The sequence below is a fragment of the Mugil cephalus genome, chromosome 16 (assembly GCF_022458985.1).
Source record: "Mugil cephalus isolate CIBA_MC_2020 chromosome 16, CIBA_Mcephalus_1.1, whole genome shotgun sequence".
Classification (NCBI taxonomy): domain Eukaryota; kingdom Metazoa; phylum Chordata; class Actinopteri; order Mugiliformes; family Mugilidae; genus Mugil; species Mugil cephalus.
This window is the reverse complement of record NC_061785.1, coordinates 6293541-6308696: the sequence shown is the minus strand read 5'-3', so window position 1 is coordinate 6308696 and position 15156 is coordinate 6293541. Positions and strand designations below refer to the sequence as shown.

The window sequence follows — 15156 nt, the reverse complement described above, 5'->3', positions numbered from 1 at the left end:
ATTAAAATGGAGAACTGGACGTCGACTGACTTCTCCCTATTATGTGAAGTCAATGTCCATGTCTCTCTTTGACGTTTGTTAAGATTTTATACAGGAAAAATAAAGTCATGCCATCATTAATGTGAACCTTGATCTCAAAAACACCCAACACCGCTTTACAAGCCTTATGCTAACCTTATGCTAGCCTTATGCTAGCTAGTTATCTAGACTAGGCTTAGAAAAATAGCAGCTAGCGTCATATATACTGTGAAACTCGTGTGTGCATGTAATTTGTAGATAGACACATAACTTTACCACAGTCACTACTAAGTTATTATGGCCAGTGTGCTGATGTCAAACTTTTAACAGCGATGGATGATCACAGAGACTGAGGAGAAGGTAAACACAGCTCCATGACTGATGATTGGGCTATAAAGCATTTTACAGGCTCATTTGAGATATTTAAAGTAAGTAGATGCTGGGATATTTAAATGAGGGCCTTTTACATATTGACACACGTTGGCAATAACATTTATAGGCCCATAAATGGTGAAAATAAGACCTTTATTTCAACATAGCACATCCGCCCCATAGGGTTACACTGTAGTATCTTTGTTGACCAGACTCCCTCTAATATATGGCTCTGGTATCTTTCATCTGGCCACTGTTTTTCTCTTTACATTGTGTTCAAGTGCAGGTTTTTGGATCCTGAAGTTAAATTCATCAGAATTAACACCTATAATATATTGTGAAATTCCAGAGACATAAAGAATCAAAGTTATTTTCAATGCAACAGAATTATTTCATAAACTGCTTCTTAATTTGTTTATGACCTGCTGTATTCTATACATTTTCTTGGAAAAAGTTGGTCTTGGCACATGTTATAGACATATGTGACTTACTAAGATGTTCTCGGTTTTAAGTATGGACAATAAACTAACTAACTAAATGTGTCATGCACTCAAATATAACTCCTTGGAGAACCTCAATTAAATAAGTGGAATAATGTCGTACTGTGTAGAAATTTGGGGGAAATACTTATAAAAACATGTTATTGGATATAAAATATTGGCACGCTACAAAAAATGAAAATAAGAGTAGTACAGAACAGTGAGTATTGGGAGCATACAAACCTGTTTTAAAAGTCACGCACCCTGAAATTAACAGACCAAGTACATTTTAAAACAATCTGGGAATGACCTCTTGCCAAAAACATTCAAAAAAAAAAAAATTGAAAAAAGTGGCAGCACATATGATTTAAGAAGAAGACTCAAATTCAAAAACCCCACTATCTGTACTACACTGAAAAAGATCTGCATTTCAGTTTGTGGAGTTAGAATTAGGGGTTAGGAAATAAAAATGTGCAATAACGTCACACATTTTAAAAACAAACATAGGTTTTGTCTAGTAAGATAATTTTTAAAACAATTAATTTAAGACTCTTTTATCCAGAAATTATCTAAATTATGTTTAATGTTTAGAATGTTCAAAACAATGAATGATTTTTGTTTTTTTTCTGTATGTAATAACCTGATATAGAGCGGGCAGACCAAGAAAAGTTTAACTTCATCCTTTCCCTTCTCAAACTAGATTATTATTTTTTTGTCTTTACATTCTTGTTGTTTTATATTCTTGTTGGAAACTGATGCAACTTGTGTTTGCTTTTATGTGTTGATCGTTCAAGAAAAATCAAAAATCAAATCAAATACCACAGGACACCCTCAGAAGGCCCATGTCCTGAGTCATAACTGTGTTGGAGGCACAAGGGAGACCTACACAATAATAGGAAGGTGGTCATAATGTTATGCCTGATCGGTGTATACTTCAAAAGCAATGAGGGACTGAAAATCGAACCCCCAACCTTTGAGCGCTGTGAACATCACATTCCCCCAGTGACATGCTGACTCACGCAGGTACTCCCGGTCAAGCCTCCTCCCCTCCGCCCGCCCACATGGACGGACACCAGGTGAACGAGAAGATGGAGACGGTTCTGTTCCAGCTGCGACATGTGACACGTGAAAGGGACGAACTGCGCAAACGCCTGGCGCTCGCCTCGCCCGGAACCACCTTCGATGACTGCAGGTACTGTTTTGATCTCATATACTTAACCGCCTGTTTTTCCAAAACAAACATTTACGGGAAAAGTTCAGTCGTCTCGTGTGTAACCTGCACTCGTGAATAGAAGCATTTTGCCGTGTTCAGCGTTTACAACCGAGACACGAAAACGAAGCATTATTCTTTTGGGATATGCTCAACTCTGCAAAACAGGAATCTAAGCATGCAATTTTAATGATGCTTCTCTTTCCTTGCACTTCCATGAGCACATGCTTTTCACAATCTCCCATGTGGCGCCTTAAATACTTTTGGTGCATCACAAATTTGTCTCCCTTCTTCCCTCTCTGAAATAGACCGAACTCGAAAGCAGGTCATGACTATGAGCGTCTGAAGCTGCAGTGCATGAAGGCAATGGCAGACCTGCAATCCCTGCAGAACCAGCACAGCACCACCCTGAAGAGGTGCGAGGAGGCTGTGAAGAAGGCGGACTTCTACCAGTAAGTGGAAAACCTACTCCGGACACTTTGTAAATTTTTTAGCAGTCGGGGAGTTTGCGCTGTATGCGTCCATGCTCAGCCTGCAGGGCTTTTGCTGGGATCCGGTTCCCTCTGACATATTCACAGCAGATTGCATAGAACAGATTTTATTTTTGCTCGAGTAATAGGGATGAACTGAGTTAAGCGGGGAAAAAAAAAAAAAAAAAAAAATCCTTGCAGCTTTTCACCAATTTAATTTCATCTTTGTGATTATTTTAAAAAAGGACAGTTTTGTTGACTTCTTAACAGCATAAATCCAGATTTGAACAAAGGTTTCGAGCATAGCCTGAATTACTCTTCTATAAGTAGTGCCCTTCCTGAAGAGTTCAAGCCGGAGCATGCTCTGCAATCATTATCTGAACCCTGTGTGTGTGGCACGGCATCTGTGCCATGAGGATAATGCTACAAACAGAGCATTTGTTGTCTGACGAAATAAGCCCGTGCCGCGCTGACATGAAGGGAAAGGCTGGTCCATTTGCGTGATTTAATGATGCCATACCGTCTCCGACGTGTATGCGACCAACATCTGGCCCCCGATGCAAACGGACAGATGAAGGATTATTGCTCATGTTTAAGCTTCCCCCTTCTGGGCCCTGTTTGCACATCACAGAGAGTCATTATTTATTACTGTCTGCCTCTGTAATTATCCATTTACACTAAACAAGATGCTTCGTCAACAGAAGATCACACTCATGCCTGTGTGTTTACTATGTTGTATTTGGATCAATAAGATTTAACATGTAGGCAAGAGTTGGTACTATTAAATCACAGATGTTTGTTACCAGTTAGAGCAGTACATATTATAAGGGGTGGTATTTACCATTTGTGTCAACATAAAACTTATTTTAAGTGGCACACAGACTTTAAAAGAAGAGCAGTGAGAATGATATTATAAGACAATAATAGGCCTGTGCTTATTTTTTTGTTTGTTTTTTATTTTATTTATAAAATTTATATTTATTTCTTTTATTTGGTTAGATATTGACCTGTGGAAGTAAAGTTTGTACTTTCTATCTGGGGACCTCTGGTAATTTCTAAAAATCACGGAGGTTGTCAGTGATCTTAATCCCTTGGGAATCGTCCACGTGATTCGTCAAGTAAAAAACGTAAAAAAGAATTATGAAGGATATGCTATAATTCAAAGTTTGGACAGATGTTAGAGCACAAACTATTCGCCCGCTTAGACGGATGAAATCATTAAATCAATCATTAATCTGTTCATCGGCGAAGGTGGAGCTGATTTAAATACCGCGAGGTCATTGGTAATCTATTCCCGGGTTAAACAGTATCAAAAATATATTTTTATTATCCATTATAATTTGCAAAGCAATAAAAACTCTAAACACTGCTCCACAGCTACTAGCCAGTAGCTGACAAAAACTGAAAACAGTGGGAGCTGCAGCTGTTAACGTTTGTGATGCTGCGTGTTATTACATGTGAGTCGTCCTCATGCTGAAAATGTGACTTGTCTCATATGTGACGTCACTCCTAGAGTTAAAAAGTATATATGTTTACACAGTAACTTTAATCTGATTACTGGTTTGGAAATAGTAGCATGTTAGATTACTCGTTACTGGAAAAAAGAAAAAAGATTAGAGTTTGTGCGTTACTGGCATCACTGTTGGCATCTACTTCACATCACGACTAAAAACAAGGGGATGGTAGCGAAATGAGGCTTAACGAACCAATTTTTTTTTTTTTTTACGCCTGTCTGAATTACTGATTGAGTTTTTTTTTTTTTTTTTGCGACACAAAGCTGCTGCACTTCTAGTTTTATAGAGCTGATTTTAAGCACGTCTGGCAGAGCCTGACATCCAACTGTCTTTATTGCTGTACCTCCAGTACTCTGCACAGCCGTCTGGCGGGCGAACACACCCAGCTGAAAGATGAGCTGGAGGCCGTGAGACAGGACAACATCCAGCTGGTCAGGGAGCACAACCACGTGAAGCAAGCCTGCGAGGAGCTGAGGAGGCTGCACGAGGACGACCAGAGGGAAGTGTCTGATATGAGGATGCTGCACCAGCAGGTACCTGTGCAACTCATGCTAATGCACGTACAGCTGATTACAAACAGAGTCACATAAACATGAACAGGTGCTCATACTGCAGTTCTTGGACTCTACTTTTTATTTCTGGATGCCCTCTTAGGTGCAGTCTTGACATTTGAGACATTCCTATCTCGGTGACCATTACTTCCAGGAGGACATTGCTCAGACGAGCACGGTCCGCCTCATGTCCACATCGATCAAAACATCCTTTCAAATTAGAAAAACGACTTCAAACCCGTGTCTTTTGCTCCATCTGACGTGCAGCACACTGAAACTCAGTGCAGTCAGAAAGGTTGTTCCGTTAAATATATACATATATAAGGGATGTAATAACTTGCGTAACCACGGGTAATGTGTTTCAGGGCTGTTTGATAGCAGGGTGACATGCTGCATTCATTAGGCACAGTGAACTACTGTTCAGCCTCAGTCAAATTAGGAATCAAATGAGCCAGGTGATGTCAGTTCAGACTATTCTGTAGTTGTTTGATACCAGTCACACTCCGCATATCATACTTTCTGTGCTGTACAATATAAAATGTGTCTTTTGAAATCTTTGAAGTGGACAGAAGCACCAAGAACTTTGCACTTTCCAGAGTATTTCTTTTATTTTGAAGTTTGTTATTGACTGTAGACGGTGTTGGGCAAGTTACTTCAAAAACGTAATGCATTACTTATTAGTAGTTACTATAATTTTAAACTAAGTAGTTATATTATAATATTACTGTCTTTGAATTGTAAGGCAATACATTACTTTTGCATTACTTTTAAGGTACTTTCACCAAAATAACTGGAAATATATTCTCAATAGATCTTAATGCATTTATTGTCGCTGAATGCAATAAGTCCAGTAGAAGGTGATGGCATAATGACTAAGCTAGACTACAATATAATGGCTGCAGTTATGGCTCAATACATATTGTGACAGAGATACTGTAAGTTTAGGTGCATTCATATTGAAATCAATATTACTAGAAGCTACTACTGTGTATTATAACCCAACACTTAAAGAAAACTGGCACCACGCTAGTTGTTTCCTTAAATTACTTGTGCTATTTTGTGAGGTACAGAGATCTTTTGGTTTCAAAGTGAACTGAACTATAATGTTCTTTGTGTCTGTTTCTCTAACCAACTAAAAATAATGAGCATATGTCCATCTCGTGAACGTAGAGTCAGACTCTGCTGCTGCAGTCATTTTTTCCCCAATCAGCTGTTCTCTAGCGCTAACAGGAAGTTAACGTTTGCTCTGATTTTTTTCCTCTGCTAATCTCGAATTTGTATAATAACAAACAATTAATTTAATTCATTTTGGGTTAAAATCCATTATAACACGCGTTACTGACATATGTACCAAGTATTTTTGTAATGCATTACATTACTATGTTACAGCAAAAAGTAATGCATGTAACGCGTTACTCCCAACACTGCCTATAAGAGAGGTAGAATTGAAACATGGAGAGACTGAGGGGGTGTGGCATGCAATAAAGTTTCCTAACTAAAAGTAAATCTAGTTGCATTGGTCAGAAATACTCCCAGAAAACATCCCCTCCCGTGTACGTCCCCTGGCCAGTCCTTGAAACTATAAAGTTCCGATTAGCTTAGCTTATGAATTCATGTGACATGTAAAGTCAAGTATCTGCTGCACGGCTCGTACCCGTTGGTGTTTGCACTACAAACAAGCCGCACCAAAGTTTGACTGGAAGCCGACTCAGACCATTCCTGTTCAAGTACTCTTGTCTCAGTTCAAATGACACGTCTGACAACGGGTTTAAACGAACCAGCTCATATAACCAAACAAACACTTTATATATAAACAGCGCCGGACGCGTGAGAAAGTGGAAACGCTGTTTAGTCAGTCAGGGTTTACATGAGACAGAAAGAACCAACAGATGAACTGTGGCAAATAAAAATACACTAATGTACAGTTTGAAAGTTAGCAAGGAAGCTTTGAGTTGAGTCTGTATGTGTTTGTGCAATAAGTAAAGCTTTCCTATATATAATCTGTCTTGCTCTCGTTACTGCAAACTCAGCGCGCAGAGGAAGGCCTCATTGATTACTTAAGAAATTAAGTTTCTCGTCTTTGCCAAGAGACGGTTTTTAATTAAAGCTAACCTGAATAGTAGAGGTAAGTAAATTCAAATAAAGCACCCCTGAATGGTCAAATTATACTGAAGCCATCCTTATTCTACTTCACCTAAATGCACCATGAGTCTATGGAATGAGCCGTCCCATAGTGGCGTCTGAATTCTGTCTCTTACAGGTGATGAGAGAGGGGTCGTCTGACGTCCTTAACAAGCTGTATGACACGGCCGTGGACAAGCTGGAGACGATGAAGAGCGACTTTGATGCCCTGAGGAAGCGCTATAACGAGAAGACGGCCAGTCACAACGCAGACCTGAGTCGCCTGGACCTGGCCGAGGAGGAGAACCACCGGCTGCAGAAGCAGCTTGATATGCTGCTAAAACAGAGAGACGCTGCCATCCACTATCAGCAGCAGTACTCGTCCTCTATAAGAAGGTGAGGCATTAACTGTGAGAGCTGCATGCACAAACTCAAAACACTAATGATGAACATTAGTTTTAGCAAATTATGCAACAAACTGAGTCCTCGAGTTTAGCACCAAAGTCAAATCTGCACAGCTCTTAAAACATCTTTAATCCAAGGCAGATGAAGCTTTGCAGATGGGCGGACGCTCTCCCGTTTTAACCCTGTGGAGTCGAGGGACGCGCCCAAATCACATGACCAGTTTAAGACCAAGTAGCAGCAAGACACAACATCGCTGCTTCTCCGTTTCAACTTTTGTAGAAAGTGCTACCATAGATGTTTTTAAATTGTGTTGATAGGCCAAGGAAAACTACACTTATTATAAATAGTTTAAGCCCCATGTTTTCCAGAATATTGACGTCACGTTGGTGTGCAGTAGACGGTGAAAAACAGAACGCTACCAAGCAGAGATCTGCTAGCCAACTTCAAATGGGAATTGTAGGTAGTTGTACCAAAATGCATGATGCATTTCCTGCATTTTAGTTATAAATAGCTTCGTTGTTTGCCAACTTTGTACTTTGCTTTTGAAATTTACCCATTAGATTTGCATTCTAAGTTATAAAAAGGGTTCAGTAAACATTTTCACAGTGAGAAATCTAACATTTATTCAGATTTTGTGGTTTTAGTGTGTTTTTTAAGTCCAATACAAAAGAGGGCAATGTAATGAGATATAAAGATAAAACAAAAACTGTCAATTATACTCTGGACTCCAGAGGGTTAAGGCTTCTTTTTATTACGCTCAGCTTAAAATGCTGCAACCAACTTTTTGTAAAGACACTTTAAATCCACTACACTCTCCGCCTGCACAGGTTTGACAACACTCAGCAAGAACTGTCCAAGGCCGCGGCACAAAACAAGGAGCTGCAGCGAGAGATGGAGCGGCTGCAGTCGGAGACGACGCGACTCAAGACCCAGCAGCTCAAGGCGGCGAAGGACTGCGAGAAGTACAAGGACGAGCGGGACTCCGTGATCAGCGAATACCGTCTGATCATGAGCGAGCGGGACCAGGTGATCAAAGAGGTGGACAGGCTCCAGACGGGGCTGGAGGTGGCAGAGGCGAAGCTCAAGAACACGTCCTCGGAGAGACGAGTGGCCAGCGAGGAGCTGGAGGCTCTCAGACAGGTAACGGCTGAAATAAAGGAGCTTTTAGTCGCATGAAAGTAGTTTTTCCAGGCCAAGGACCCTCAAACTGATGATTAAATAGGGACCCCTACCTACTATATGTGTTCTATATTTATATTATTATTATTATCATTTTGCATTCAGTATTAAGCAAATAATACACGATTCAAATATTCAGTTTTATTTCAAACGTGCAAAAGTAGGGTGGCTGTGCAACTGCTGCAAACATAAACACACACACACATATATATATATATATATATATATATATATATATAATGCACTGTTAGCTTCTTTTCTGCTAATATTGCAGTGTGTGTGTCTGAGATGTCCCTTTACTAAAATATGTTGGATTCATGTTAATGTGTACTTAAAGAAATTTGAATTTGTGGACCAAAAATTTAAAAAATAATAAACTAAAGATTTTGCGACCCCCTGCAGTACCTCTGTGGACCCCCTAGGGGTTGCGGACCCCCTGTTGAAGACCTATGCTTTAGATATCAAAAAATGTTTAGAAGCTTTGTTTGTGATTCCTCGAAGGAGCTCTCCTCGGCACTCGTGGACAGGGACCGAGCGATCTGTGAAAAGAATGAGCTGCTGGAGAAATACTGCCACGAGGTGAAGGACAAGGCCGAGGCTCAGAAGGAGCTGAGCCAGGCCTGCAAAGACATCGAGATGGTGCGCGAGGAGAGGGACGTGGCCCGGAAGGAGAGGACCGAGGCCATCATCCAGAGGGACCAGCTGCTGCGGGAGTATTACCAGGCCAGACAGGTAACCAGACAGACGGGAGATTTATCATTACAAATGGAGGCTTTGATTTATTTCTCTGACAATAATCCCTTCATCCCATCTCGTAAAGGCGTAGTAGTAGTAGTAAATGCGTTTTTCATCAGCTGGTGCGTTTTGCACGCATTGATTTGATCCATCACCCCCTCGTCTGTTTTCCTGTGATTGTCAGATTAATTACAGTGAGAGTCAGAGATTCATGCATTAGGATATTACCAACTACTGCTGTGGCAAACCCTGACTTGGACAGAAATGAATTGTAGAGACTAATGGAATTAATTTAATGGTGGACTTAACTAATGCTTGCACTTACCTTAAGAGTCTCTGCTGTGTAGTTGGGTAGAATGAGAGTGACTGAGCAGAATCTAAAATGCAAGGGGCCTCACTTAGCATGTTGCTATGTATAAAAAGAGGAAAATATGCAAGTTGCTGGCGGGCAAAGGCAGTGGCAATCAACATATTACGGTACTGCAGGGGGGTCGCAAAATATTTGGTTGATTTTTAAATTTCACCCACAACTTTAAATTTCTTTAAATACACATTAACGTGAATCCGACTTATTTCAGTTAACTGATCAATGGAGACAGAAGATGTCGTCACCATTTCATCCAAAGCCCCACACCACACCTGTCAATCTAAGCTTCCTGTAAACAGTTGGCCACGCCGCCATCGCTGCTGAGCCAATCACGAGGCTGCATATTACAAGCTGATTCTGTCAGGTTCCTCAGAATTGGTGGAGAGCCTCTTCAGTCCCCAGATAAAATATTATCAAAAGAGTTGCTAACAGTGGAGCTCACCTCCATCAGCCAACTGGAATTTAGCTTTGTTTAAAGTTAAAGCAGGGAACTGTCCATTATTTAGCCATGTTTAAATCATTTAACTATGTTTATGTTGCACATGTTTGAAATAAAAAGAATGAATGTTTGATACTGTGCATTATTTGAATAGCTTAATATTGAATGCACAATAATAATATATATTTCTAAACAGCACTAGGCCGAGTTTAATATAGAACACACATAATAGGTAGTGGGTCCCACTGAATCTGTTAATCAGTTTGTGGGTCCTTGGCCTGAAAAAGGTTGAAGACCCTTTGTGTTAGACTAAAAACAACCAATCTGCCTACGTCGCCAGAAACAAGACTCTGCCACTCTGGACATGGAGCGAGCGAACAAGGAGATCGAGATGCTGAGGAAGCAGTACGAGGCCATCTCTCAGGAGCTGAAGGAGGCGCTACAGGAAGCCGAGGTGGCCAAGTGTCGCCGGGACTGGGCCTTTCAGGAGAGGGACAAGATAGTGGCAGAGAGGGAGAGCATACGGTGAGGAATTGATGTTATTATCTGGTAAATATGTCCTGTTTCTGTTAAGGCATATCGGCGCAGACAGACTTGGATAAAAATAGGTTTATTTATATGTTCTGTGACACCCGGTGAAATTGTGTTGCTTCTCCTCTCAGCACGCTGTGTGACAACCTGAGACGAGAGAGGGACAGAGCTGTGAGCGATCTGGCAGATGCTCTGAGGAATTTGGATGACACGAGGAAGCAGAAGAACGATGCTGTGCGGGAGCTCAAAGAGCTAAAGTGCGTCTTTCCTCTGCACTTCATGTTTTTGTTCTTGTGAGACAGGTCTTCTGTTTCTATTTTAGGCCCTAAAATGCTTTTTTTGTGTTATTTTTGTTTGAGGAGCTTCTGTGCCACCAAGTGGAAGAATTATGTCACTGGCTAAGGTTGACTGTTCGTTATTAACCTCCTGCGTCCTCATATGGGGACAGGTTTTAAGTTTGTGGTAGCTTCTTATTCTGCTTCATTTAGACCCGTTGTCCTCATAATCCTTTATCTGCCATCTAGTGGCAGCAAAGGGTCAGTACACTAGTCGGTGTAAAAGCACGATAGCATGGTAGAAAAATCTTTAATTTATTTTTATGGTTGAAACTTGTCTATTTATGCTTCTTAACGTCTCTAGTTTGATATGACATGCAAATTTAACACATTCTATTGGTACTAAAAAGCTGCAACGTTGCTAATTAGCAAGTATCTGTTTTGAGGATGTTTGGATTACACGTCCTGCTCAAAGACGATTAGTTTTTATACTTCTTAGCACATAGCAAATAAAAGCTGGGGTGTCTTCAATTATAATATTCAGTGAAATAATCACTGTGTCCACAAATTTGTTTTCAACACTACTTCCAATTTAAAGATGATGCTCATTTTTTTGGTACTTATTAGGTCCTACTAATCACAGATACCTACTATAATTATCGTAATCTCATCTTAAAGAAATTAAGATGCATTCCAATCCAATGCTTGGGTCTCAGGAGGTTAAAGAGCTTTATGTTTTCATGTTTCCTGCAGAGAAAAGTTGGAGGACCAGTTGGAAAAGGAGGCCAGATATCGCCAGCTGATGGCTCACAGTTCACACGATTCAGCCATAGACACGGACTCCATGGAGTGGGAGACGGAAGTGGTAGAATTTGAGAAGCACAGAGTAAGTTTTATTAAAAAAACATTTTCTCATATGTCTTTATTGTAAACGAACAAAAATGTCACTCAGTGTTTTTTTTTTTCTGTTTTTTTCAGGACATGGATTTGAAAGCACTTGGTTTTGATATAGCAGAAGGGGTAAATGATCCATATTTACCAGGAGACTGTGGCATATTTGTCACTAAGGTGGATAAAGGAAGTATTGCTGAAGGAAGATTGAGGTAAATCTTATTTGATTCTCGAGTTATTGCTCAGATGCAAAAGAATAAATGTTTTCAGAACACAAGGACACGGTAAAAAGGAAAACAGACACGCCAGGAAAAATGTTATGAGCGGATCGCAAACGACACAAAAGAAGGAAAAAAAACATGATCAAAAAGTAATTAAAGCAACAGTGACAGAGAAACAACAGCGTCACACACGTACATACATACTGCAGCGATAAACAGATGAGGGAATTCATGGTCGGGGTGGGGGCTCCACTGCTCCGTGGTTTAGAAAAGGTGCCCACAACTTGTCAAAAGTCATCTCATTTCCTTTCAAAATCGAACCTAAGTGCTTCATTGGCAAAACTTTAAAGATCTTTCCGCACCGCTGGTTAACAGTTGGAGGTCTGGACTTGATCCATTGAAATAAAATGCACCTCGCTGCCAATAGAAGAAGCTTGTGCAGTAGACTTTGTTTTTTTAACAACTCGTACTTAACTGCACAGTGTGATTTTTCTAAAGTTTCCTAAAGTTGCCAGTTAAAGAAAAAAAAAAAAGATCTCATCATGCACTCAGTTCTTTGGAGTAATTTTGCTTTATTTAACCATCTGTTTGTTCTCACTGTTCAGGGTGAACGATTGGTTGCTGAAAATTAACGATGTGGACCTAACGAATAAGGACAGGAAGCAGGTAATCAAAGCGGTGCTGAGCGGAGAGGGGGTGATCAATATGGTGGTTCGCAGACGGAAGTCCCTGGGAGGACGGATCATCACTCCGGTCCAGATAAACCTGGCAGGACACAAAGGTAAGGAATGAACTTTACTATCAGAATCACTGAGTGTATTTATTGGCACACGAGATCCATCTTCATTATGTTCTTTCTCACCTCTCAGACAGTGGTATAGGTTTGGAAAGCGGAGTGTTCGTTGCCACTTTAGCTGCAGGGAGTCCTGCCGCCAGAGACTGTAATCTCACCATTGGTGACCGACTGTTAGCTGTGAGTATGCTGCTGGAAAATATTTATAATTAAATGATAAGAGCCCATGAAGAAACAGCAACTGGGTTTTGACACTGTTCTCTAGCGCCCTCTACTGACCACAGGCATGTAGTTTTTAAATCAAAGCGTGCACAGGAGTTTCTGTTTTTTGAAGCCGTTCTCTAACACACGAGTGTGTGGAATGAAATTGGTGTTTTTCCGATGTCCCAAATTATCAGACACCGTGTCCCTAGTGAGCCCCTGTAGTCAAGAAACTCTGGGTTTTCGAGTTTATTTATCATAGTTGTCATTTTGTCTTCACAGATCAACGGAATAGCTCTTGATAACAAGTCTCTCTCTGAGTGTGAGTCTCTACTGAGGAACTGCCGCAACTCTCTCAGCATCTCTCTCATGAAGGTGAGCACCTCACTGTCCAAACACTCACTGCATCTCCAAATCCAAGTATGTGTTCACATACAAGGAATTTGACTCCGTACAAGAAAAGTTGCACCTAATTAAGAATAAAAATAAAAGTGTGAGAAAAGAGAAAAACTGCACAGCGTAAATTAGACTTTCAGAATAAAATAAAAATAGAAGCTGATGTATACAATGAATTATTATGCCGGGTGGTTTTGGCGTACAGTGCTGTTTAACACCGGCTTGGGAGGAGTCTGAACAAATAGTGTCCGGTGTGTGAGGGGTCATTTCTCCGCACTGAATTGCAAATTCTAAAATTATATATATTTGTGTCGTGCATAACCCACGTAGGTAAAACAATTAGAGACTGTGTTTAAGGATAAAGAGCTTTCCTGATAACATTTAATTATTTTTTTCTATTATTTAATTTGTCTGTCGTCTCACACAGTTCCTCCCACAGAGTTGTTCCGGCCAGAGTTTATTTGAAACGTTGCGAGACTCAGAGAAGATCTCTCGTCTGCAGTCGTGTGAGGTCCACGCCAGGAGCTGCAGGAACTCCAAACACAACTGCTCCACGCAAACCGACATTTGCTGCTGCGACTTGGGCAGCAGAGGGGAGGACACGTCCAAAGACACGGCCGACTCCCTGGAAAGCAGCAGCAGCAGCGCTCATTCCCACCACAAACCCTATTCTAACAGCTCCCTGCACTCCCGCTCCCTCTCCACCTCCCACAGCCCCTCAGAGCCCCAGCCGGAGTTCTGCTACAGGAGGCAGGACCTCCACCATCGCCCCTTCACCTTCACCCCCGTCCTGTCCGACTGCAGCTCGCCTCAAGCCACCATGGACCGTAAACAGAGCTCCCCAGTGAAGCCCAGCGGAGGCACGTGGCCTAAAGTCATAGGAGGAGCTTCCATCCCCGAGGGCACCCAGCTCTCCATCTACAAAAAACCCAAACAGAGGAAGTCCATCTTTGATGTGAACGCTTTCAGGAGACCCGAGGCGTCCCCGAAGTTAGACTACATGTCTCTGTCTTCGTTGCCAAAACACTCGCCGCAGAGCTCGATGTCTGAATCCGCTCAAACGCCCCCCACCCCACCAGCCAGGAGCGACTCGTTTAGGTACAAACACCGGCAACAGAACAGCTCGGCGTCCGACTCCACCATCACCACCGGCACGCCGCCGGCCTCGCCGGCCCAAGCCACGAGCGCCCGGGACGAGGGAGACGTAGGGAACTACTACACCGACGCTCCTCCGGGAGATGCCAAGAGCAACTCCAAGCAGCCCGCGGAGGAGGAGGGGGGCCGGCGCAGGACGGAGGTACAGGAAAGGAGGAGGTACCGGCCAAAATCGGCACCAGCGTTAAGACGAAATGTGACGCCGATACACATCCCTCCTCCCATGCAGGTGACTGAAATACTGTTTTTATCTAAACACCTGAGGGCATGTTTCTAGTAAACAGCCAGTTTGTGGTTCTGCCTTTTTAAAATACTTATTTATTTTCTTCTGTGTTTGACTTTTGACTGGTGAAAACAAGCCTGTGCATCGATGTTTAGAGATGAAATGAGTTCACTGAGAAGAAGCAGTTGTTAAGTAAACGGTTTAGTTTTATTAGATGTGTTTTCTGTTTGCAGGTACAGAGTTTCTCTAATGATGAACACTCCCCAGAGCCGATGGATTTATTACGCTTCTCTCCCATGCGAACTAATCGGTACAGCGTGCCGTTTGCACCCCCGAGCTACGGCAGCATCACCACACGTAAGTTCATCTCATTAGGTTCATCAGCTCTGTTTTTCAGAAATCCAGGACTTTGCTGCTGAGTTGTTTCTCTGCCTGAACACAGCTTGTATTTATCAGTTGAAAAGGGAAAGTAAAGTCTCCTTACTGTTCAATATCTGCAGATGTTTGGTGAAATCAACCACTCGATTCCAAACGGAATAAAAGATCCTGCGTGTATTTAGAGGCCAGAAGTGTTATGTGACATTACCTCTCAGGATGATTTGATCTCTGA

The 15156-nt window shown here is 41.7% G+C and overlaps 1 protein-coding gene across 5 annotated transcripts in view; it reads left to right on the top strand.

Moving 5' to 3' along the window:
- Positions 1-15156, top strand: part of LOC125022859 (disks large homolog 5-like) — a 37445-nt gene that overhangs the window by 8750 nt on the left and 13539 nt on the right. For 4 of the 5 annotated variants that reach the window (XM_047609807.1, XM_047609809.1, XM_047609806.1 and 1 more), the window contains exons 3-17: positions 1893-2061; positions 2388-2531; positions 4413-4596; positions 6875-7131; positions 7968-8280; positions 8821-9051; positions 10201-10385; positions 10523-10648; positions 11420-11552; positions 11645-11769; positions 12384-12559; positions 12648-12751; positions 13055-13147; positions 13596-14552; positions 14780-14903. In XM_047609807.1, the coding sequence (XP_047465763.1) occupies positions 1893-2061; positions 2388-2531; positions 4413-4596; positions 6875-7131; positions 7968-8280; positions 8821-9051; positions 10201-10385; positions 10523-10648; positions 11420-11552; positions 11645-11769; positions 12384-12559; positions 12648-12751; positions 13055-13147; positions 13596-14552; positions 14780-14903 (3321 nt within the window). The remainder of the gene's footprint in view (positions 1-1892; positions 2062-2387; positions 2532-4412; positions 4597-6874; positions 7132-7967; positions 8281-8820; positions 9052-10200; positions 10386-10522; positions 10649-11419; positions 11553-11644; positions 11770-12383; positions 12560-12647; positions 12752-13054; positions 13148-13595; positions 14553-14779; positions 14904-15156) is intronic. The other variant, XM_047609808.1, reaches the window with a different exon arrangement.